Source organism: Dioscorea cayenensis, chromosome 1 (genome assembly GCF_009730915.1).
Source record: "Dioscorea cayenensis subsp. rotundata cultivar TDr96_F1 chromosome 1, TDr96_F1_v2_PseudoChromosome.rev07_lg8_w22 25.fasta, whole genome shotgun sequence".
Taxonomy (NCBI): Eukaryota; Viridiplantae; Streptophyta; class Magnoliopsida; order Dioscoreales; family Dioscoreaceae; genus Dioscorea; species Dioscorea cayenensis.
This window is the reverse complement of record NC_052471.1, coordinates 1,366,692-1,389,976: the sequence shown is the minus strand read 5'-3', so window position 1 is coordinate 1,389,976 and position 23,285 is coordinate 1,366,692. Positions and strand designations below refer to the sequence as shown.

General features: G+C 34.2%; 6 protein-coding genes across 6 annotated transcripts; 4 read left to right on the top strand and 2 right to left on the bottom strand.

Moving 5' to 3' along the window:
- The first annotated feature begins 1,908 nt into the window (after positions 1 to 1,908).
- LOC120261758 (ER lumen protein-retaining receptor erd-2.2-like) lies at positions 1,909 to 4,734 on the top strand. The gene is made up of 6 exons (XM_039269744.1): positions 1,909 to 2,196; positions 3,017 to 3,216; positions 3,393 to 3,536; positions 3,635 to 3,715; positions 4,312 to 4,436; positions 4,520 to 4,734. The coding sequence occupies exons 1-6, from the start codon at positions 1,974 to 1,976 to the stop codon at positions 4,566 to 4,568; spliced, it is 822 nt and encodes a 273-aa protein (XP_039125678.1). The 5' UTR covers positions 1,909 to 1,973; the 3' UTR covers positions 4,569 to 4,734.
- A 100-nt stretch (positions 4,735 to 4,834) lies between these two features.
- LOC120261750 (transcription factor bHLH121-like) lies at positions 4,835 to 7,059 on the bottom strand. The gene is made up of 5 exons (XM_039269734.1): positions 6,918 to 7,059; positions 6,213 to 6,334; positions 5,958 to 6,085; positions 5,343 to 5,855; positions 4,835 to 5,150 (listed from the first exon to the last, which is right to left on the bottom strand). The coding sequence occupies exons 1-5, from the start codon at positions 6,971 to 6,973 to the stop codon at positions 4,995 to 4,997; spliced, it is 975 nt and encodes a 324-aa protein (XP_039125668.1). The 5' UTR covers positions 6,974 to 7,059; the 3' UTR covers positions 4,835 to 4,994.
- Positions 7,060 to 10,412: 3,353 nt separating this feature from the next.
- LOC120261768 lies at positions 10,413 to 11,769 on the bottom strand. Its single transcript, XM_039269754.1, has 4 exons — positions 11,369 to 11,769; positions 11,216 to 11,278; positions 11,021 to 11,095; positions 10,413 to 10,901 (listed from the first exon to the last, which is right to left on the bottom strand). Exons 1-4 carry the CDS (start codon positions 11,702 to 11,704, stop codon positions 10,557 to 10,559), a joined length of 819 nt encoding a protein of 272 aa, XP_039125688.1. The 5' UTR covers positions 11,705 to 11,769; the 3' UTR covers positions 10,413 to 10,556.
- A 1,654-nt stretch (positions 11,770 to 13,423) lies between these two features.
- Positions 13,424 to 15,894, top strand: LOC120261740 (peptidyl-prolyl cis-trans isomerase F, mitochondrial-like). The gene is given in 4 exon segments (XM_039269724.1): positions 13,424 to 13,953; positions 14,732 to 14,779; positions 15,222 to 15,392; positions 15,394 to 15,894. Coding segments are annotated over 4 exon segments (1,095 nt in total). The 5' UTR covers positions 13,424 to 13,443; the 3' UTR covers positions 15,760 to 15,894.
- Positions 15,895 to 16,567: 673 nt separating this feature from the next.
- LOC120259188 (peptidyl-prolyl cis-trans isomerase 1-like) lies at positions 16,568 to 17,248 on the top strand. Its single transcript, XM_039266785.1, has one exon. It carries the CDS (start codon positions 16,589 to 16,591, stop codon positions 17,111 to 17,113), a length of 525 nt encoding a protein of 174 aa, XP_039122719.1. The 5' UTR covers positions 16,568 to 16,588; the 3' UTR covers positions 17,114 to 17,248.
- A 1,173-nt stretch (positions 17,249 to 18,421) lies between these two features.
- On the top strand, positions 18,422 to 22,154 carry LOC120264552 (probable amidase At4g34880). The gene is made up of 5 exons (XM_039272378.1): positions 18,422 to 18,990; positions 19,075 to 19,289; positions 19,953 to 20,199; positions 21,194 to 21,391; positions 21,485 to 22,154. The coding sequence occupies exons 1-5, from the start codon at positions 18,469 to 18,471 to the stop codon at positions 21,839 to 21,841; spliced, it is 1,539 nt and encodes a 512-aa protein (XP_039128312.1). The 5' UTR covers positions 18,422 to 18,468; the 3' UTR covers positions 21,842 to 22,154.
- Positions 22,155 to 23,285: the final 1,131 nt, after the last annotated feature.

The window sequence follows — 23,285 nt, the reverse complement described above, 5'->3', positions numbered from 1 at the left end:
GGGTTACCTTGTTTATTATCATTATCATTGCTCTTTTCTTAATGTTTTAGGCCGTTATCTTATTGGAATCTACTTTTCTTTCATTTAGTGGAACTTAGAAACTTCCATAATAAATAATAATAATAATAATAATAATAATAATAATAATTATTATTATTATTATTATTATTTTTCTTAAAAAAAGTACCGCTACTTTAAAAAAATAAACGTATTTGATAAATATGTGTGCAAATAACATTACTTAAATACTGCTAATATTGTTACCGATCCCTGATCTATTAGTATTGAGTCTTTGGGATAAGATGTTCATGTCTCGCTCTCTGAATGTGTTAGAGAGTAGTTATTAATTCTACTAATATTGCTACTAACCTCTTGATTTATTAGCATTGAGTTTTTGAGTAGAATGTTTATGTCTTACTCTTTGGATGTGTTAAAGAGTAGTTAGTAATTCTGCTAATATTGATAAAAAAAAAAATATGTGATGGATTTGAAAACAAAGTTTGGAGTAAATGAGGATTGAGAATAAAAATAATAACAGAGAAAAAATGTATTGAAATTATTTTTATATTGTTTTAAGTAAATGGGATGATATTGAATAAGATAATAAATTATTATGTTTAAATATAAATAAATTTATTTTAATTAAAAAGATTTATTAAATAAACCACTTTAACTATTATCCACATTAATTAATATTTTAATTTAATAATTATAGTCCAACTATTAACTTTTTTTAATTATTATAATTAAATATTTAAATGAATCAACCATGTAGCTATTATCCAATGTAATTTTTTTAATTAAAATATTTTAATTAAAAAGAGATTGGCAGCACAAGATGATTGAGACCAAAGAGAAACATGTTATTTGTCAAAATAGCCCTACAACCATCACATCAATGCCCAATCAGTATATGGTTGCTAATTGAGCTACTCACCGAGATGTTGATTGGACATTTAAAAAAAACCTTTTTTTTTTTTATATTTTAGTTTTTTATTATTATTATTATTTAAATAGCTTATTTGTTGTTTTTTTAACCCTTTTTTTTATTTTTTATTAAAATATAAATCATTATTTGAAATTATAATTATTATTATTAACCTGAGAATTATTAAAATAGGATTTTTTTTCAAATTATTTTAATAATATTTTGATTGCTATGTTGGAATAGGAATTATTTTTGATTAAAAATAAAAATTATTATTATTTTATTGCCTAGACCCTAAAAAGGGATTCAATGTAAACTAAATTTCCTTCCTTTTTTAAATTACATTAGATTTGCATCCAAAAGATATATATATATATATATATATAATCTTTTTCCATGTTTTGTAAAAAAAAAATTCCTGATATTTAAAATTTCCTATAATTTATTTTACAAAGAATATTATGGGAAAAAAGTTTATAACCACGATAATAAAAAATATAAATTTGAAAGAATTAGGGAGAATAATATAGGTCATCTACGTACTCATCTAATGCTATCTACTTGTATAAATTATTTTTTTTTAAGAGAGATGCGGGGTGTAAATCAATTAGTTAATTAACTACTTAATTATTTATTAGATAACTAAAGAAGCAGATTCCAAGCACTCCAAACCCTTAATTTATTCATTTATTTATTTATTTTTTTATGGGAAAAATATATAATCATATTAATTAAAAATTTATAATTCAAATTTTAGGTAGAATAATGTAGGTCATCTACTCCCTCTAAATCCTATCTAATTATGTAAATTAATTATTATTTAAAACAATTATCTGAAAAATAAAAAAATTCCAACTTGATGTTCTAAAATTTCAACTACTTAATTATTTATTAGATAACCATTAAAGAAGACTCCAAACACTCCAAAACCTTTATTTTATTTAATTATTAATTTATTTACGGCTGAATTAATTAAGAAGAGTGAGAAAAAGAAAGGGATTGCTGTGAAACCCTAGAGTGGATCAGTTCGATCGAAGCGGAGACGATGAAGGGATCGAAGCGGACGGTGAGGGCAGTGATGGCGTGGGTGCAGCGGCAGCCGCCCAAGGTGAAGGCTTTCCTCGCTGTGGTGATGGGAATGGCGGCTCTAGTGCTCATCCGTTTCATCATCCATGATCACGATAACCTCTTTGTCGCCGCTGAGGCTTGCCACGCCATTGGGATCTCTGTTCTCATCTATAAGCTCACCAAGGAGCGGACTTGTGCTGGTTGGTATCCTGGATTTCGGCTGGTTTTCTTTGATCTTGTGTTTGTTCTATGTATGCGAAAAAGTTGGAATTTTTGCTGATTGTGAAAATGAGTAACCGTGTTGATTTATGATATGCCTGATTTTCTTTGATTTTGTAGTTTTTTTTTAAATTGCTTTTGAGAAAGTTGGAAACTTTACTGATTATGGAGATGATGAGCTATTGCAAGTGTGAAGCTGCGCGCATTGATATTAATTTTGAACTAGGGTTTTGCGGTGAAGTTGTTTGCTTTGCCCTAATTTTTTTAATATAAATTTATGTGTCTGAATTTCATGATTGTTGTTAGTTTTATTAAGTTACTTGTAGTTCTCAGTGAATTTCTTGAACCCAAACATTCAAATTATGATATTATTGTGATTATTTTGCATCCAGTCATAGATCAAATGCCAACAATAACTTCCTAGGATGAAGTATTTAGTATGAAGCATCTTTGTATTTAGTACTTTAAAATTTGGTAGTTTTCACTGGAATGAAGCTGGAGTATATATTTTCATCCCTTGTCGAACTTTTCCAATTAGTATTGGTATTATTGTGAAGATGAACAAGTTAATTCTTTGAACATGAGTTCTCTGAACTTGTGTTTCAAATGAAGGTATTATTTTATGTTAATCTTTTGTATAGGCTAAAGATAACCAGTGAACCAAATGCTTTGGCACCCTTCATGTGTTTGCATTTATTTGCACAAGGGCTTTTTTTCGTTGAAATGTATTTTTGTAAAAGATTGATTTGAAACTGTTTGTTCTATTTTTATTGATCTAATGCGTCAATTAAATTGTTGCAGGACTCTCACTCAAGTCTCAAGAGCTAACTGCTCTATTTCTAGCAGTTAGATTGTACTGCAGTTTTGTTATAGAATACGACATACATACACTGCTGGACTCTGCTTCTCTAGTGACTACTTTGTGGGTTATTTATATGATAAGATTTAAATTGAGGTCCAGTTACATGGAAGATAAGGACAACATTCCCATATACTACGTGGTGAGGATTGCATTGCCTTCTCTATTAAACTTGACATAATGGAATGCTATTGATGCATCCACATTGAAGCTCTGCTTGTTAAAAGCCGCAAGATTTGTAGCCATGATGATAAACTTTGAGTATCTTCTTCGATCTTTGAGTTAACTCATTATTGTATTCATTTCCATTTCTGCCAGGTTGTGCCTTGTGCTATATTTGCCCTTGTTGTCCATCCTTCCACGACCTTGTATAAACTTGTGAGCCGAATTTTATGGGCCTTCTGTGTTTATTTGGAATCTGTTTCAGTGCTGCCCCAGTTGCACCTAATGCAGAACACAAAGGTTTGCTCTGAAAAATGATTACATGCTTTTTAAAATTTTGTTTATTGTTTTATTATTTGTTTCGCTGCATCCTGATTGCTTTTCATCTTTCTCGGCAGATTGTTGAACCATTCACAGCTCACTATGTATTTGCTCTTGGGGTTGCAAGGTTTTTGAGTTGTGCACACTGGGTCCTTCAGGTCTGGCTTAAGTTCCTTGGCTTGTATATATCATTTATTATTTAGATATCCTAGATCTTATTGTCACACAAATAACTATCTATTTATACTTTGCACATTCTTTACTAGGTGCTAGACTTTTAAGCAGTGATTTATATAATAGATTTAACAAGATTTCTATTATTCTTCTTAAATGAGAAATAGGTTAGATGCATATGTTTAACCACACCCATAATAGGAGAGTTGGTATTTCATTTCTCTTTCAACTCAAAAATTGAAGGTTCGATTCTGTGGCTTGTCCACGTTTATAACGATAAAAAAAAAAAAAAATGCTTATACTCAAAATTGATGTTTGCATTACTCTGATTCATCGCCTTTTATACAAAAAAAATTATTATTATTATTATTATTATTATTATTATTTATCTATGAACTGTACTCTTGAATTGGCATATCTACTGAATGTGGTTTATCAGTGAAACTATGCGTGCTCAGCATTTATTCAAACAGAAATTTCAATGTGTTTTTTTGTTCAACCCTTTTGTACCATAAAGATGTAGACCACTGCAAATCAGATTTATTGGTTAGTGTTACATTAAAACTGGTCTATCATGCAGGTCTTAGATACCCGGGGTGTTCTGTTGACGGCTTTAGGCCACGGATTGTGGCCTTCAATGGTTATTCTTTCAGAAATAGTCCAAACATTCATCCTTGCCGACTTCTGTTACTATTATATTAAGAGGTGAGACAGAAACTTTGTATTTGCTGTCAAGAAAAATTGTCATTTTGATTCATGAAACATCATTCTCTATTTGTTTTTGACAGTCTTGTCGGCGGTCAACTCGTGCTGCGACTTCCGGCCGGAGTTGTCTAATGCTGAAGCATTAGATACACATCTTGATTTTAGATGGTCAAGAAGCAAATCTGGATAATGTACATTCTTGTCCAGTTTTATTTCCTGAACTTCATAGAAATGTAATGTGTCTTGAATTGCAGACTGTGAAAGTAAATTAACAGATACTTTTTGGTATTTCTTCTAATCCATTTGATCTCTCTTTCTCTCTCATAAAGAATCATAGTCTGGTAAATTGCTTCCAAAGTTAAATATCTCTGATAATACATACACAAGAAAGAGCTTGATAATCTATGAAAGTTTCTCTATATTTCTTCAGCTGCTCATTCTTTAACTAAGTTCATCTGTGCATCTTCACACCCCTTTAGATAATTGTCTCAGTATTACATCACACTGCAGTCTTGCAGCAATAAGTTAACTTAAAACTCAGTAGTTTCGATGATATTTTTACTGGTTGGCCACAGAGCCATCTCCTATGCTATAGGAAGAGCTTTCTGGCAAATCACAGGAAGAAGAACAACTACTTGGAGTGCTCCCTTCCGAGGAAACACACTTTTTTCGTCGAGCCAATTTCGTCCCTTCTCTTCCTTCAGAAGACAATTCCTGTATTATAATGGAACCAATGCATCAGTACTAAACCAGATCATTCAAAACTCAAACCCAGATTTCATGTGAATCAGCATAATGAGGAATAGAACAAATAAGCTTCATTGAAAGATCAAACATGCAAGACTAAAGGATGGTGACAATCTGGATTGAAAATTGTAGTAAAACTAAAATAATAAGGGAATGCACCTGATCATGTGCTACTTGTGAAAGAGAAGACGGGCCAGTAGATCCAGGAGTTTTGAGTTCCAATTCCGTTGGAACATCACTAAAATCTTCTCTTCTTTCTGCACCACTTTGTGTATGATTATCGGACAATTTGCTGCCACAATCCTTCTCAGATGTGTCGTGAGATTGTTCGCAGCTTGGTGGTGGGTTTGGGTTATTCTGTTGGTTAGATGGCTGGTCACCTTGGTGATTAGAAGTGGTTGAATATGGCGTATAAGCAGGATAAGCTCCAGGATTCGGACCACGGAGGTAATGGTAAGGAGGCATAGATGGATGAATAGCAATTGGACCAGAGGCAATTGGAACCGGCACCGGAAATGGATATGATGGCGGATGACCCATTATGACCGAATGGTCCATTGCGCCCCAAGGAAACATTACCCTGAGCCTTTGTTGATACTGAGCATTCAGATTATCAATATCGGATTTAATCTTTGCCTTTTCTTCTCTGAGCTCATTTTTTTCTTGGGTCAGCTACAAAAACAACAGCAGTAATTTCACTCCAATTTCAGTATAGATAAGAAGAACTAATTCAATTTAGTTAATGCAACTACTGGCTTAAGTATCACATGTTACCTCCTTTGATTCTTCAGAGAGTGTCATATATTCAGCTTTCAATCGGTCGACTTGAGCAGTCAAGTCCTTAAGCATTTGAATTGCATCCGAAAGGACAGTCGCCTTGTCGTTTTTCGGACGTTCCGGGTCTGCAAGCAAAAAACGAAATCTAGTTTTTACAGCATCATATTGCCGGGAAAGAAAATTGAAATGTCATCTACCATAAAGCTAAAGTGTATTCCTTCGAAATTCCAAATAGATATAAATGCAATTTACCTAGCACCTTTCCCAACTCGAAAAATTGTTCATTCAGCCGCTCCCTCCTCAATTTTTCACGGTCAGCTTTCTGCCCTTTTCGCACAGCCATAGAGTCTTTAACTTCTTGTTGCACCTTGCTACTGCATAGATAATTGAAAATGGTTCGCTTGAGAAATCGAACTAAATTCACTCTTAAAGAATCAAATCAGGTGACAGAATGTAAACAAGCAATAGAAGCACTCAATAATCTTCTTGATTCTAGCATTGTAATAGACACTCCTTGCCATGACCATCAGCAATTCCATAAATACTAATTGAGCATTGAGTTCTTAATATTGATGAAGAAGCAATCCTCACTCATTTCAAACAATAAATTTGTATATAACTCCCATATAAAAACCTAATCACATAGCCAAAATTAGGAATCAGAAACAAATCATGAGCTTTCTAATTCACAAAATCTGATTTTTATTCTACAAATTTAGATATAGAAACTCAGTATACATTCTATACAAGACCTAAATTCAGTACCCAAAACCAAAAATTCAAAGATCACTGCTTCTAATCCTACAATTATGACATCTGGAATTGTGAAATTAAGCAATTGCAGCAATAAAAATCAAGAGAATGATATCACAGATGGACATGCTTGAAATATGAAAACAAAAACCAAATTGAGAGTGGTTTGAAAGCAGAGAACAACAGGAGGGTGCCATTACCGACCTTGAATCGGGGCAAGAGGTCTCGGGAGAGCAATGGAGACTCGTCCACCGATCCATTCGAGCAATTTCGAAACCCTAGCACACTGCGAGCCCTAGAAAGCTTTCGCCTTTCTCTCCCCAATTCGGGAAATCGACGAGGAAGTTCCAAGATTTGGATAACGGATGTGGGCCCCATGTCACAGGTTTGTTACAAGGAATCCACTTTGGACACGTGGAACAATATTTGCGTTTAATCAAATCCAGATGAAGTCTCAATCTCGAGGCAGTGACAGGGATGCAACGAAGGTGGGGGCTGGGGGTTATTTTGCACAAAATATTTCTCATAATAAACAATAATGTATGATAAACCAATAAGTTAATTAATACAAATAATATAGAAAATTTGAAACTAAATTAATAAATAAAATTAAAATATATAATTTATTTTTTGGGATTCTCACGCCCCCACCCCAGGCTACTAGGCGGGAAAAGTTTTTTCCCCATTGTGTGCCTAGTTGGTAAAGGGAATGGGGGAGGGGGTTATTTTAGAAAATCCATGGCCCACTTGAATCTCGAGTACGCGTTTCTACTAACATTAGTAGATTTGAAATCTACAAATATCCATGGGGGCCATCGGATGGTGATCCAATGGTCCCGGAAATCCTAACTCAGATTCATGTTTTGTCCTGTGTGTTGTCCACAAATGATGTTTACATATATATATATATATATATATATATATATATATATATATATATATATATATATATATTAGCTCATGCAAGATGAATGCATTGAAAGATTAACTCTACACATGTACACGTTCATAATGTGACTTGCATATATTTCATTAAAAGAAAAATGTATCATTCAAGCAATAGAATGATGTCTCCCTTTCTTGCTAACTAGGAGATTGAGGAATTAACTCCCTCTTAATATATGATTTATTCTTTGGAATTCTCGCGCCCCCTTCCCCAGGCTACTAGGTGGGAAATATTTTTTCCCCATTCCGTGCCCAGTTGGTAAAGGGGAAGGGGGAGGGGATTATTACAGAGAATCCATGGCCCATTTGAATCTTTAGGCCGTGAGGTCATTGCTCAAGAGCATTCACCTAATATAATATATAGAGTACGCATTTCTACTTACGTTAGTAGATGATGATCCACTGCTCCTAAAAATCCTAACTCAAATTTCTGTTTTGTCCTGTGTGTTGTCCACAAATGATGTTTATATATATATATATATAAATATATTAGCTCATGCAAGGTGAATGCATTGAAGGATTAACTCTACACATGTACACGTTCCTAATGTGACTTGCATATATTTCATTAAAAGAAAAATGTATCATTCCAGCAATAAAATGATGGTCTCCCTTTCTTGCTCACTAGGAGATTGAGGGATTAACTCCGTCTTACAATGATAGAGATAGATGCCTTGCTCTCTTTATAAACAAATAAAAAATAAAAATGTAATTGATACTTCATTCTCATTCATGCTAAAAGAGATGATGAAGATGTTTAAAAGACGGGTTAAATTGAACTCATTTAATATTATATAGGTGATGAATCAGATGATTTGTTTAAGTGAAATTTACAATGAAATCCTTTAATATACCATTCATTTGTCATAAAAATGTTTGAATTGAATTCAGACTTTAATGTAGAAAAAAAAAATGAGAAAATTGCTTAAGAAACTGAGTATTGAAATTATTTGTGTATTTGTAACTGTTCTATTCGAGAAAAGTGTCCCTTTTGATTTATAATTTATATTATGGTTGTTTACTTATTCATTTATTTATTAAACAGAAAAATTTTCTGTTCTATTAAAAAGAAGCTGTAATTGCATCAATGATTTTTAAGCTATTAAAAATGTTTTATTATTATTTTGACCCTTCAACAAACTAAAAGTTAAAAGTTTGATTCATGGTTTTTAAAAAAATTCATGGTTTATATCCTTCTATGTAAGTTAGACTTTTTATTTAACTTTGTTGCTTATACTGTGATAATTTTGTCAACCATATCAACCATAAAATTAGACAGAGATATTGATATGCACGTAACACTGTAATTTGAGAATTAAAAGTGAATATACATATGTATATATATACATTCCATTTGAATGCTCATACACTGAGAAATAACATCTATTTTAATTTTTTAATTTTTATTTTTTTTTGCCAATTTCTCCTCCTTTTAAAATTAAGAGATTTCCTATTGCATGGTAGCCAATTGGAGTTAGCATGCTTGATCATGTTTTTGATAAAAATAACAATAAATAATTTATTTACATAGAAAGATTTTATAATTATTTTTTTTTACAATGTGGACAAACCATCTCAAATAAATAAATAAATAAATATATATATATATTATAGAAAAAAATAAACTTTTTCATTAACCCAGCTAATGAAAAAGATAAAAAAAAAAAATCAAAAAATGATATCCCACTGCCTTTTATATAATTATATCGTATGTACACATAATTAAAATTTATATAAAATTATTATTATTATTATTATTTGTAATAGTTTTTACTTATTTTTTTAATAAAATAAATAAATCACAAATTTATTAAAAAAAAATACGGAGTAATACAGTGATCTAAATTTTTTATTTACTTTCAAACCAATTTTAGGTTTTCTAATTAGTCTAATGTTAGAGTGTTCCCACAATGCACTTAAGAAATGAAAACAAGAGCTTTAAATTTTTGGAAATTCACTCCAACTACTATGCAACCTACTGATCTAAACCTGAGCCCAACTTTTTAAAAAAATAAAATAAATAAATCATTCAAAATATATCTAAAAAATAACTATAGAATAAAATAGATACAAATATAAATAAATTATGACCATAATTACAATTTCTGGCGCAAAATAGAATACATAAAAAATTATAAAAAATAATTAGATAACCCTATAATAAAATAAGAGGAGAAAATAATCACTAGAAATAATCATCTATCTTTGATCATTTTGATAATCCTAATCTCAAGGGTCATCCAGTGATAATTTTAATTTCATTTATTTATTAAAATTCACTTAAAACAATTAAATAAATGATATAATGAAAAACCGTAGAGAGGAGGTTGTTTTTTCTCACAATTATAAAAACAAAACTCACATTATACCTTTTTACTTGCAAGTCTTTTTGGGCCATAAATATTTACTTTTTCATTAAAAATATTTTGTTTCTAATAAAAAAAAAATGGTTTAACTCATTTGATCACTCTTACTATTATCATGCTTCAAAATTTGAAAAGATTGAAGAACTATTGTTTTCTCTGTGGTGTGGTGATAATTTGAATCTTCTAACTCAGGAATGATGTTATAATCCACATTCATACTTCATAGAGGTACGAACTTGTTGTTTTTTTCAAAAAATAAAAATAAAAAAAAATAAAAATAATTACTCACGTTTGCATCAAATGTACAACATAAGTTATTTTATCAATAACTTACAAAAATTATAATCATTGAAATAAAAAGAGTTTTAGAGAGAAACAATGCTAAACCCTTCCGTCACATAACATTTCCTTAAAAAAAAAAAAAAATCAAATTTATTAATATTAAATAGCCAAAAAAAAGAAGGGAGAAACAATCTCCAAAAATCATGGACCCATTAAGAAAACTCATTAAATAAAATAACATTACACGTCATCACCATCGTACCTTAAACTTCATACTAGGCCGGGAAGGAAGCCCTCTACCGGCGGCGATGGCGGTGGCGGTGGCGGTGGAGGAGCTCTTTTGTCTACAAATCTCGAGCCTTCGTTTCCTTGCTTGCGCCGCTTCCGCCGCCCGTTCCCACCTATCCATCTCCTCCGCCGAGATGTTCAGATCCGGTAAGCAAACCATCACCCGCTTCCGATGATCGTTGTTGTTGGCATCATCACAGCCGTTTATCTGATGGTGCTGGTCCACGCTGGCGAGATCTGAGCCGTTCATCGGGTTCACGGTTTCCTCTACTGTCACCCTCGTCCTCTTTCTCGTCCTCTGTTTTAACTGAAAAACAATAAATAATATATATATATATATATATATATATTTTTAATTCTATAAATCTTATCCAAATATTTCAAGAAATATAATGAAATAAATAAATAAATAAATAAATAAATAACCTGCAAACTAATCTCGTTGAGCCAAGAACTCTGAGCTTCGATGCTTATATGGTTGCCTCTGGATGCTTCCAGCTTCTATTTCGAGATTTTTAATAAAATTAAATCAAAATTTTTAGTGAAAATATAAAATAATTATATAAAAAAAAAGGAAAAACAAAGAGAGAGAGAGGAAGAGAGGAAGAGAAAGGAACGCACTTGTTGGATATTGAGTTCAATGACGGACAACACCGCGATTTTCTCGTTCTGTTCTTCAATCCACTGAAGAAGAAGAAACCGAAATCAATCACTACTAAAACGAAGAAAAAGAGCAAGATCGAAGAAGGGGGGGTGGAGAAGGGGAAATCTCACCTGTTGATGAATCTTGTAGCTCCGAGACGGCGAAGGCTTCTTAGGGCTAACGAGGTTGGGTTCAGCTTCCTCACTGGTCGCCGGGAAGGACATGGGAGTGGAGGGGCTCGAGGAGGCCGGAAGAGCAGGCGGGATGGACTGATTCGGTTCCAGAGCTTTGGATGGATCCGGGGGCTTATTGGAAGGTATGGATCTAGGTTTTCGAACACCCCATCGAGGGAGGATGCCGAAGTAGCGTTGCCGGGGCTTCAGCTCTGGTTTGATGGTGAACATCCGGGAGAGATTGCGGAGAACGTCGGCGACCTCATGCTCGTCGGAGGTTAGCCGAGAATCCATCGGAGAGAGGAGCGCCGGCGGCGGTACGAGGGTTCTCTCTCGCTCGAGGTTGGGGAGAAGGAGAAGAAGATGAGAGGATCGTTTCGTTGGTGTTGCTTATAAGGGAAAAATTAAGGGAGTGACACGTGGCGGAAGATGAGGATGTGACTCTTCGAGATCGAGTGTGATTAGGTTATGTTTTAGAATTTGACTGCAGAGTACTGATCTCGAGGAAAGTGATGGACCGTTGTGATCGCTTTGGAGATTGATGGTTTGCTGACTGAAGTCAAAGAAGTTGTGTGTGGGGTCCACTTAGTGACGTGGAAGGATCTGGTTGGGGGTTGGTGTGTTTTGTTTTATTTTCGTGCTTTGAGATTAGAGACTTGATCTGATCGAGCTGGGCTACGTGGTTGATTTTGATTGGTTAGCATGGGATGCGGTGGGCTGCCATGTCGGACTGCGTAGGACCCGCTGCTGTTCTTTGTCTCTTGTTGTTAGTACTTGGGCTGTAAACGAACCAAGCTTGGCCACGTTGAAGGTTAGTTCATCATTATTTTATTTTTAACCGAGTCCGAATTGAACTTAAATTTATTTTGAGTTTTATAAAATTCTAAAGCATAAGGTTCAACTCGATAAACCTCAATCATTTTTTTTTCTCAATAATGCACTATTGTTATTTTTAAAAAATATTGTTTTTAAAATAATATCAATTTTTTTATAATAAAATTATTTTGCTTAATTTATATTAAAAAAATTTCTTAACATTTTTAACATATTATTAATATTGATCACATAAATAACCATGTTAAAATTACTATGAATGGTTTTCTAAATACTTTATATAAATGAGTTTATTAATGATTGCATTTTTATAAATTAGCTTGTTAATGAAATTGTAAATGAGCTTTTAATAATACTATAAATAAATTGTTCATGAGTTTTAATGAATCGAGCCTAATAGTGTCCATGCTCGCCTCGTTTACCTTACAAGTTCAAAATTTGAATTCAAAAATCGCTTATTTACTTTAATAAACAAATCAAGTTGAGCTCTTAACTAGCTAAGTTTAAGTTTTTAATAAATATATTATTCATTTACAGCCTTAGCTCAAGTATTTACGTTGATAGTTTTTTTTATAAACCCTTTTGATTTTTTTTTTTTAAAACATCTTAAATTTTATTTTAAATTTGTTTATCTCAACGCAAATGAAAAAAATATTTTTCTAAAAGTATTAGTATTTCAATATTTTTGCAGCCTCACCTTGTCATTTATTTGTCAAATATATATATATATATATATATATATATATATATATATATATATATGTGAAGATCAATCATCTAGGAATGCCTTTAAATTTGAAATATATGAATGATTATAGTAGTATTCAGAATAATATCTAACGGTTACCATCCATTCATAAATTGAATAATATTATTAAACAGTTTAAAATAGTGATACAATATCAGTACACACTAATCAGTATGATATCTATATAAGCAATAACCGTTGGATATGATTCAATAGCAGTAAATAAACATTTTTAATTAACAGAGGTATGAGTAGTTACACAAATGACTTAAAACCTATATATGTATATATATTAAATAAATAAATAAATTTATACTCTGCTCATCTTCATCGCTGCCTTACCATTTTTTTGACGGCCAAGATTGAATTATCATTTGATTTTTTTAACGGCCAAGATTGAATTATCATTTGAATATCTCTTTGAGAGAGAGAGAGAGAGAGAGAGAGAGAGATGGAGAACCCGAGGGTCTACTTCGATGTGTTGATCGGCGGCGCGCCGGCGGGAAAGATCGTGATGGAGCTCTACGCCGACGTGGTGCCCAAGACGGCGGAGAACTTCCGGGCGCTGTGCACCGGAGAGAAGGGCAAAGGGCGCAGTGGGAAGCAGCTGCACTTCAAAGGGTCCATCTTCCACCGTGTGATCCCCGGATTCATGTGTCAGGGCGGCGACTTCACCGCCGGCAATGGAACCGGTGGGGAGTCGATCTATGGGGAGAAGTTCGAGGACGAGAACTTCAAGCTGAAGCACACTGGTCCTGGGGTGCTCTCGATGGCGAACGCTGGGCCGAGGACGAATGGGTCTCAGTTCTTCATTTGCACGGCGGCGACGCCGTGGCTCGATTTGAAGCACGTCGTGTTTGGGATTGTCGTGGAGGGGATGGATGTCGTGAAGAAAATTGAGAGCTTGGGATCACAGAGCGGCAAGACTTCGAAGAGAGTCACCATTGCCGACTGTGGCCAGGTATTCACAAAATCTCTTTTTTTTTTCCTGAAAATTTGGGAATTCACATTGTGTTTCATCACTGAGATTAGGGTTTTAGATTGGTGTTGGTGAATTATGGTTGCGTGATGATTTTGTTGGTAATTGGGGAACTATTTAGTGAAAAATTATGCTGATTTAATCTGTTTTTATACTGATTGTTTTTAGAGTTAATTTAAAGGAAATTTACAGTTCCATGTATGTTAGTGGTTAGATTTTCAACTGTTAAATAGAGATAAATTAGATGTTGCAGTTCAAATTAGAGATGAACTTGTTATTATTTATTGAGCATGATGTTGATTGGTTGAGATGAATTTAATTATACATGAATTGAATTGGAGATGAATTTGTTGTTTGATTGGAAGAAAATAGCAAAACGTTTGCTAATGTATCTGAATGCTTTTAGTTCTCATTGGGTAAGATGCTTTTAAGAAATAAAATAAGAGGGAAGTGCAAATTGAGCAGTGTAGAAGTGATACATGAATTCTCAATTAATTAATCATAAATTTGCTGTAATAGAAAAATAAACAACTATGTTCTATGGTAATTTTGTCATATCTTTTCGTATTTTTTAATACTAAAGTTCATGCAATTATCAATTTTGTGGTTCCTTCTCTTGAGATGGCTTTGATGTTCTTGGCAAATGCACAAAAGCTGCCTTGAGCTTGTCAGCTGAGGCACTATCCCTTTTGCTGACAGAAGCTGGTATATTTGAGGTGATGAGAAGTTCACTAATTGTTTCATGTTATCCGCATTTCAGTTGTGGAAGCTGCCGAAGCGACATTCTGAAATGCCAAGGCAATCCAAGGTGACCTTTTCTCACAATTGTTTTGTTCTTGCATATTTACTGTATATCCTCTGAATGAAAACAAGAACTTTCACTCTCTCTGCATCAAATCTCTCTTTTCCATCAATCCTAGAATGTATTCACTTGTATGAGTTTTAAAGTAATAGAGTAGATGATGTATAGAAGGAGAAAAAGGAGTCTTTCCATTCTTTTATTTTTACCGTTTTTAAACTCTGCTATGATATTTTTCTTGCTTCTGATGCTTGTTTGCACAGCCTCTTTTGGCAAGTATTATATAATTTGTATTTGTGTCCAGCATTTTGTGGTAATCAAAATCAACCATATCAGCCATCAGTCTATTATTGAATGCTTGTAATGTGTTTAAGTTGTGGAGCAATGAATTTTGTTTCTCTGAATGTGAATTGTTGACCTCAACATTCATCCTGATTTTTGTTTTCTGAAGGGATTGAAAGCAATGACTGGTCCAAACCCAAAGGTCTTCTTCGAAATCACAATCGGTGGAGTCCTGGCTGGCAAGATTGTAATGGAGCTGTTTGCCGATGTAGTACCAAAGACAGCAGAGAACTTCCGGGCATTGTGCACAGGTGAGAGGGGTGAGGGCCGAAGTGGGAAGCCACTACACTTTCAAAGGCTCAACCTTCCACCGTGTGATCCCTGCATTCATGTGCCAGGCAGGCGACTTCACTGCCGGGAATGGCACTGGCGGGGAGTCAATCTATGGAGAGAAGTTCGAGGACGAGAACTTTGAGCTGAAGCACACAGGCCCCGGATTGCTTTCAATGGCGAATGCAGGCCCAGACACAAATGGTTCGCAATTCTTCATATGCACGGCGAAAACGCCATGGCTGGATGATAAGCATGTTGTGTTTGGGAGCGTCGTGGAGGGGATGGATGTGGTGAAGCAAATCGAAGCTGTGGGTTCAAAGAGCGGTGATACGTCACAGACTGTCACCATCATCAACTCCGGCCAGCTCAGTTAGATATTAAACTTGTGTTTGCCAAATGATCATCTTCTATGTTTCTTCAATTTGATCTTTTTAAGTGGAAAAAAAAGAAAAATACTTTGATTGTTGTAGTTAATTTAGTTTCAAATTCAACAGAGATTTACATGACCATGCCTTGTCTTAGCTTTCCTGAATGCAGGTCCTAGCATTGGCCATGTTTGCATGCATCTAGGCAGATGTTTTTCAACCGATTTTTTTTATAATATATATATATAGAGAGGATCAATTCTATGTGAATATCCATGAACGTTGATTTGTACTGTTGGATTGAGGTCCAAAGATACTTATAAATAGTGCATAATCAAAAGTAAGATACACATTCAATTGTTTATACAGTAACTAAACAAATCATAACTATTAAATTATATTTTTACTAATATTTTCAGTACCAAAAACATCTACAGACGTCTGCAGAATATTTTTTCAAATTTCTAAGCACTTGCACCTAAAGATAAAGGTATTAAGTATGCAGTATGCACACATATATTCGAATGCTTTTTCTTAATAAAGACTAATTATTTTTTAAAATTAAAAAAAAAAAAAAAATCAGATTCCAATATATATATATATATTAAAAACTCTCTAGCAATATCACCACCGGATCCACACTCGCGTGTGAGCAACGCCAACGAATCAAGTGGAAAATTGGAACATAAACCCATTATCCCAACCCTTCCCAAGATCTCACCACGTGTCAATTTCAACGGCCAGGATCTAATCACATCCTAATTTCTCTCTCCTCTGCCACTCTATTTAAACCCCCCATTCACACCCCTTCCTCTCCATCGAGCCATCCAAATCAACGATGGTGAATCCCAAGGTCTTCTTCGAGATAACGATCGGCGGTGAGTCGGCGGGGAAGATCGTCATGGATCTCTACTCCGACGTGGTTCCCAATACGGCGGAGAACTTCCGGGCACTGTGCACCGGCGAGAAGGGCATAGGTCGTAGTGGAAAGCCGCTGCACTTCAAGGGTTCCATCTTCCACCGCGTGATCCCTGGATTCATGTGCCAGGGCGGCGATTTCACCGCCGGGAATGGAACTGGAGGGGAATCGATCTATGGAATGTATTTCAAGGATGAGAGCTTCGCCAAAAGGCACAGAGGTCCCGGTGTGGTCTCGATGGCGAACGCCGGGCCGAATACAAATGGATCTCAGTTCTTCATTTGCACGGCGAGGGCTTCGTGGCTGGATAAAAAGCACGTCGTGTTTGGGAAGGTCGTGAAGGGGATGGACGTGGTGAAGAAGATCGAGAGGGTGGGATCTCAGAGTGGGAGTATTTCCAAGCCCGTCGTCATCACCAACTGCGGCGAGGTCACTCCGTCTTAATAATTGATTATAGCTTTCTATTTCATCAAGCTTTATTTATTTTCGGTTTAATTACTGTACAAGCAGGTCACGGTAATTGTGTATTTTTTACCTTTTTTAGTCCTTATAATATATACAATTAAATCTTTATATTTAGTCGAATGAGGTCATTTTAGTCCGCTGTATAAATGGACAAGTGTAAATTACAATGACTTAATTGTATTTAAAAATATTACTGTAGGCTAGAATGATTCAATTTGACTAAATATAAGGATTTAATTGTACTTAAAAATATTTAAAAGGCTAAAAAGATAAAAAATGCACAATTATAGAAACCTATATGGTAATTAAACTTTTATTTTTAGACCTTTGGTTCAAACTTCAAACCGTCATCAACATGTTTGTAATTATATTATTGTACTTAAAAACACAGTATTACAGTAAAAAAAAATTGCATGATAATTTGACAGGAATCGCCCAATTAAATTTGTACCTCAAATGAATCAATCACAACCGTTGAATTCTATTTTCACAATACTTAAAATTAATCAACTAAATTCATTCATTAATGTGTTTGTCTCTCTCCAAAGTTAATATTGGACTCAACTTGAACATCCAAGTTGATATTTATGTCAACACATTTATATACGGAGAAGAATAGTGATAAAGATAGAGAGAAACCATAAACTGTATATTAAACAGTGCCCAAAATATGTGCTTGGTTCAGGAATGGATAATTCATGTGTATTTGGTTTTTTGTTAGTTTTTTTTAGTACATTATTAAAAATCAAAGTTCAATGGGTTGAATTGGCTAAACTACTATGATGGTTATGAATGTTTATAATGCTGTATATCTCATTTCATATTATTTATAGCAATGTAGTTTATAATAGTATTGTAGAGATGTACTGTTATAAAAACTATTGAAAAAAGAGAATAATTTGAATTCATTGGATTGAAATCCAATGTCTAAAAAGAAAAGTATGTATAAAATTAAATTCTACTTCTTACCCTCAGAGATGTGGCCTTCTTTTTTTTAAAAAAAAAAAATTATTTATTATCTTTTTATGGGTTTTTATTTGCAGCATTGCCAGCATATAACACATCTCAATATAGTGAAAATTACTGTTATTATTATTTTGTAGAATTATCTAATATTTTTTTATTTTTTAAATTAATTATCAAATGTATTTATTTATAAGTAATGAGGTATTTACCTAAGTTCGATAGAAAAACATTTTAATTGGCGGGAAACCGTAAAAATAAATGGAAATGGGACAGTTTTATATTATTTTTTTATTCATTTAAAAAAGGCAAAGCATAAGCATAACACCAACGGAGTCAAGGGCAGTCAATCTTTGCTTTCCTCCATCTCAATGGCTTCTCTGCTAAGCTTCATTGCTCCACTGCTCCTCCTTCTCTCGCCGCCGATGGCCATCTCCGGCAATGGGTTCGAGATCCAAGAAGCCACAATCGAGGCCATCCAGCAAGCTTTCAAAGAGGGGAAGCTCACATCCCGGCAGCTAGTACAGTACTACTCCGATCGGATCCATGCCCTAAATCCTCTTGTCCGCGCCGTAATCGAAGTGAATCCCGATGCTATTCGCCTGGCAGAGCTCGCCGATGAGGAGAGAAACAACGCCGGAGATCGTCATCTCGGTTGGCTGCACGGGATTCCGATCCTCCTCAAGGACAACATCGCCACCAAGGATCAGCTCAACACCACCGCTGGCTCCTTCGCCTTGCTTGGCTCTGTTGTCCCGCGTGACGCCGGTGTTGTTCGCCGGCTGAGGAGCGCCGGAGCCATCATTCTCGGCAAGGCTAGTCTTAGCGAGTGGGCTGAGTTCCGATCCTTCTCCGTCCCCGATGGCTGGTGCGGCCGCTCCGGTCAGGGAAAGGTATTGAAATTTTGAGAATTTCTTGTTTTTTTAAAAAAATATTTTTTTAATAAAAAAATGATTTGAGATGTATAAACTTGGCAGAATCCATACGTGTTGTCAGCGGACCCTTGTGGATCGAGCAGCGGCTCCGCCATCGCGGTGGCGGCGAGCATGGCGACGGTGGCGCTGGGGACGGAGACGGACGGCTCTATCATCTGCCCCTCGTCTTCCAACTCGGTGGTCGGGATTAAGCCCACCGCCGGTCTCGCCAGCCGCGCCGGCGTCATCCCCATCTCACCACGCCAAGACAACGTCGGGTAATCTCGCCGCCCATGCCTTTGCCCACCTTCCTAGGTTTTTGGCCCTTTCCATTGTTTTGAATTAAATTTTTTAATTTATATCCAGTAATTAATTAATCAGTAATTTTTAGAAATTAATTTTGAGCTGATCTTTATTACCTTTGGGTGAACTTCGTCATCTAAGCCTTCAGCGGTCTTATGACCAAGTTCTTCAATTTTTTTAATCTGTTGTGAACTGTCACACCGCTAGTGTTGCATTATTGATTTTTGTTGTTTTTTTGGTTTTTGTTTTTGTTTTTTTTTGCCTGATTGTTTTGTTGTCAGTTTGCTTGTATTGTTTGTTATTTGTTGTTCTGATATTTTTTTAATAAATTCATAGTTTATCCACTCTGTTAAAAAACAATCAAGATTTATGCGGATATAATTCAACTCGATTTTAATAGAACTTTGAGAACTCAACCATCTGTGTTTTTTTGTCGGTACAAGGGTTGCATCGTAATTGTTATTATATTGATTTATGTTTGTGTCTCTATCTTTATTTTATTTTTTTATTTTTTTCGATTCTATGGATGTCTGCACGTGACGAAACTTTTTCATATATTTATATATATAATTGGTTAGGGATGTAGATAATGTTTTTTTATCTTATTTTAATTTTTCTTTTTGATCGAATTTTGGTAGACCGATTTGTCGAACCGTATCGGATGCAGTCCACGTATTAGATGTCATTGTTGGGTATGATCCGAGAGATGAGAATGCGACCAGTGAAGCTGCCGTATTTATACCGCGGAATGGGTATGAGAGGTTCTTGAAAACGGATGGACTTCAAGGGAAACGGATCGGTGTACTTAGCAAAGGCTACTTCGATTTGTTCCCCTCAACATCTGTACGGGCGATAACTTTTCAGCGGCATTTCAATACCATGAGGTTTGTTATTTGAATATTTATTTATTTATTTATTTATTTGGAGTGTATTGACTTTTTCTAATACAGTCAAATAGTAAATCATCAAATTAGTCTACTAGGTATGACCATTGAAAACTGAAAGCTTGTGGCATTCATGCAACATCTCATGAGATTGGATTATATATATATATATCATGATATTTATGGAGGGATTTTGTCACATATACTTTTGTTAAATTTTTGCATTCATGCTTTTGCATATTTCATAGTATCATCTCAAATTTTCCCGCAATGTATATATGTAAATCTTTTGAGTTAAAAGTCAACTATGTTATTTGGGGTAGGGATCTAATTAATTTGGTGGCAACAATAAAGGATTATGCATAATTTAACTTAAGTTTTAGGTAATTAAAAACTAAATTGAAATGTATGAACTGAAATAGATCGCATAATAATAAACTTCTATGTGTTGTAGATTGGTTTATTATTATTTTAGGAATTTAGGGGAAAAAAGGATACAGTGTTGTAGTTTGTGAATTGAAATTAAAAATAATTTAAATAGATGAATTAATTTTATTTATTATAATGTTAAATATATTATTTAAATGTAGTGTTTGATGTTTTTTTTTTCTGATTAATTGAAATTTTAATATTACTAACTAAGAAATGAAAGGGGTTATATTTCAGTTGTACTAGGAACTGAAAACCCTTTAATTTTTAATGGCAAACCGAAGCATAATTTATACATTTATCTTTATTTGGAATTAAAGTTCTTCGAGAATATTGAGCTAAGATATACATATAACAATTAAATTCAATTAATTAAGAAAGGGTAGATGCACAATGATCTTAAAATTATGAAGTATGCATGCGATGAGAACATTATTGAGGTAAATGTACCTGATAACAAAGATTTATAGTCCATGAACTAAAGTACCTATTATTAAATCATAGAATAGAGGTACCACAGAGTGGCATTTTTCATGCATTTTTTATACTTGTTATGGTTTGAAGGCGAAAAAGGTGCTATCTTGTTGGACAACTTGGTGATTCCAAAGGCTAGTACTATTGAAGATTTCATAGGAAAATATGAGGACGAGGTATTGCGGGCGGAGTTCAAGGAAGCTATCAATGCTTACCTTTCAGAGTTAACATATTCGCCAGTTAGGTCTCTGGCTGATCTTATAACCTTCAACAATAAACATAAGGATGAGGTAAAGACATATATCAAATTTTTTTGCATTTTTATTTTTCTTCATGTTTAAATGTTTGATAGATTCTGCATTCCTGCATTTTATATTTTTCAGGAAAAAATTGGGGAATATGGACAGGATATCTTCTTGAATTCTCAAAACAGTAGTGGAGTAGGCCCTACTGAAAGGGCAGCCATTGCCAAAATGAGGGTGCTCTCCAAGCAAGGACTGGAGAGGTTGATGAAGAAAGAGAAGCTGGATGCAGTGGTGACACCAGAGGCATTTTTCACTTCAATCATGGCCATTGGTGGATATCCTGGGATCAGTGTTCCTGCAGGATATGGAAGAGATGGTTCTCCTTTTGGTCTATGTTTTACAGGATTGAAGGGTTTTGAACCAAGGTTGATTGAGATTGCTTATGCCTTTGAACAAGCTACTAACGTTCGGAAGCCACCTTCATTCAAACCTTAAAAATGAAGGTCATATTTATCAATACATCAATGCTTATTGTGACCAATCCATTAGACCATTTGCCGAATATGTAGTTACATATTTGTATCCTGCCAAACATTTAAAAATGTGTCTTTGGGAGTATGAATACTTTTCACTCGTTGCTGTCGGATCACTAAAGCCGACTTTCATCCTTGCTTGATGGGTCGGTTGTTGCTCCGTTGCCACGGATATTGAGGAAGATCTAATAAGGTATTCAAGGAATCAATCTGATTCTATCTCTGTACCAAAGGAAGGAATTCTTATATAATAAGTCTGCATGGATTTTGCCTAATGATTTTGGTTTTACATATGTGGTAAGTAGGCAATTATTAATTTTCCGGATGTATGTATGTATGTATGTATGTATCCTATATGTATGTGTGTATCCAACAAGTGTAATCAAATCCATGACCCTTGCTATGATTTCCTTGCCCAAGTTGCATTGAAGAAGTTTCTATATGATTTGGTTTTTCTGGTTTGGTGTGAATTAGGGGTTCCATTGTTGTTTTGATGAAGCTATACTGTGTACTTGTAATTTGTTTCAGTATGAGTGGAACTTATATACTCAGAAAGCTCTGACATTTTGTTATCTTTTCTGAAAAATTATATTTGGGTCTATAGCAGCTGGTAAATGATGGTTATAATTTGTTTGTTTTGCCTGTTGTTATCTGATTTCTTGGAAATTTTAGGTTCCTCTGCTTTGTATCTAATTGCTGAGTGCTCAGAAATTAATTCTCACGTTGTGGGTTTGGTTTTTATGCTCTTGGCATGATCCGAAGTTTTGCCATTAATTTAACATTTCTGTGGACTTATCTGTTTGTTTGTTGGTCTCCTTATGATGCTTAATTGTGTAAATTTATTTATTTATTTGTTCATTTATATTTTCTAGTGGTCCGAAATATATTAGAAGATGTTCGGTTGGATTTCAAAGGCCTGTGATGTTATGTCTGTTTTGTTTCATTGTATCAAATTTTCTCTGCTTAATTTGCATTGTATTAATAGTTTAATCACAGGGCACTGTGTTTACATCTCATTCTTGATGCAGATAAAGAGTGTTTTTCAGAGAAAAAAAATCAAGATCAAATTTTATGTACCATTTATCAGGTATATATGAAACTTAGGCATGCAAGAAAACTCAGCCCATTTTTTGCAGTTTATTTCTTACTTATTATTCTTCAATTTTTTGGAACATTAAGCTTATTTATTCATAATCATCAACATCTTCATCTTCTTCCTCCAGCTTTAACACACTAAAATTCAATGCATAATTATTCATGCACATCACAGAAGTACTAAGTAATCCCCTAAAAAAATCTCACTATGAATCCAAATAATTTATATTATACATTCATAAATATTTCTCTCTTTATATATACACATAATTGTTTAACTTGCAAATTCCAAAAACCTCAATGGACAAACA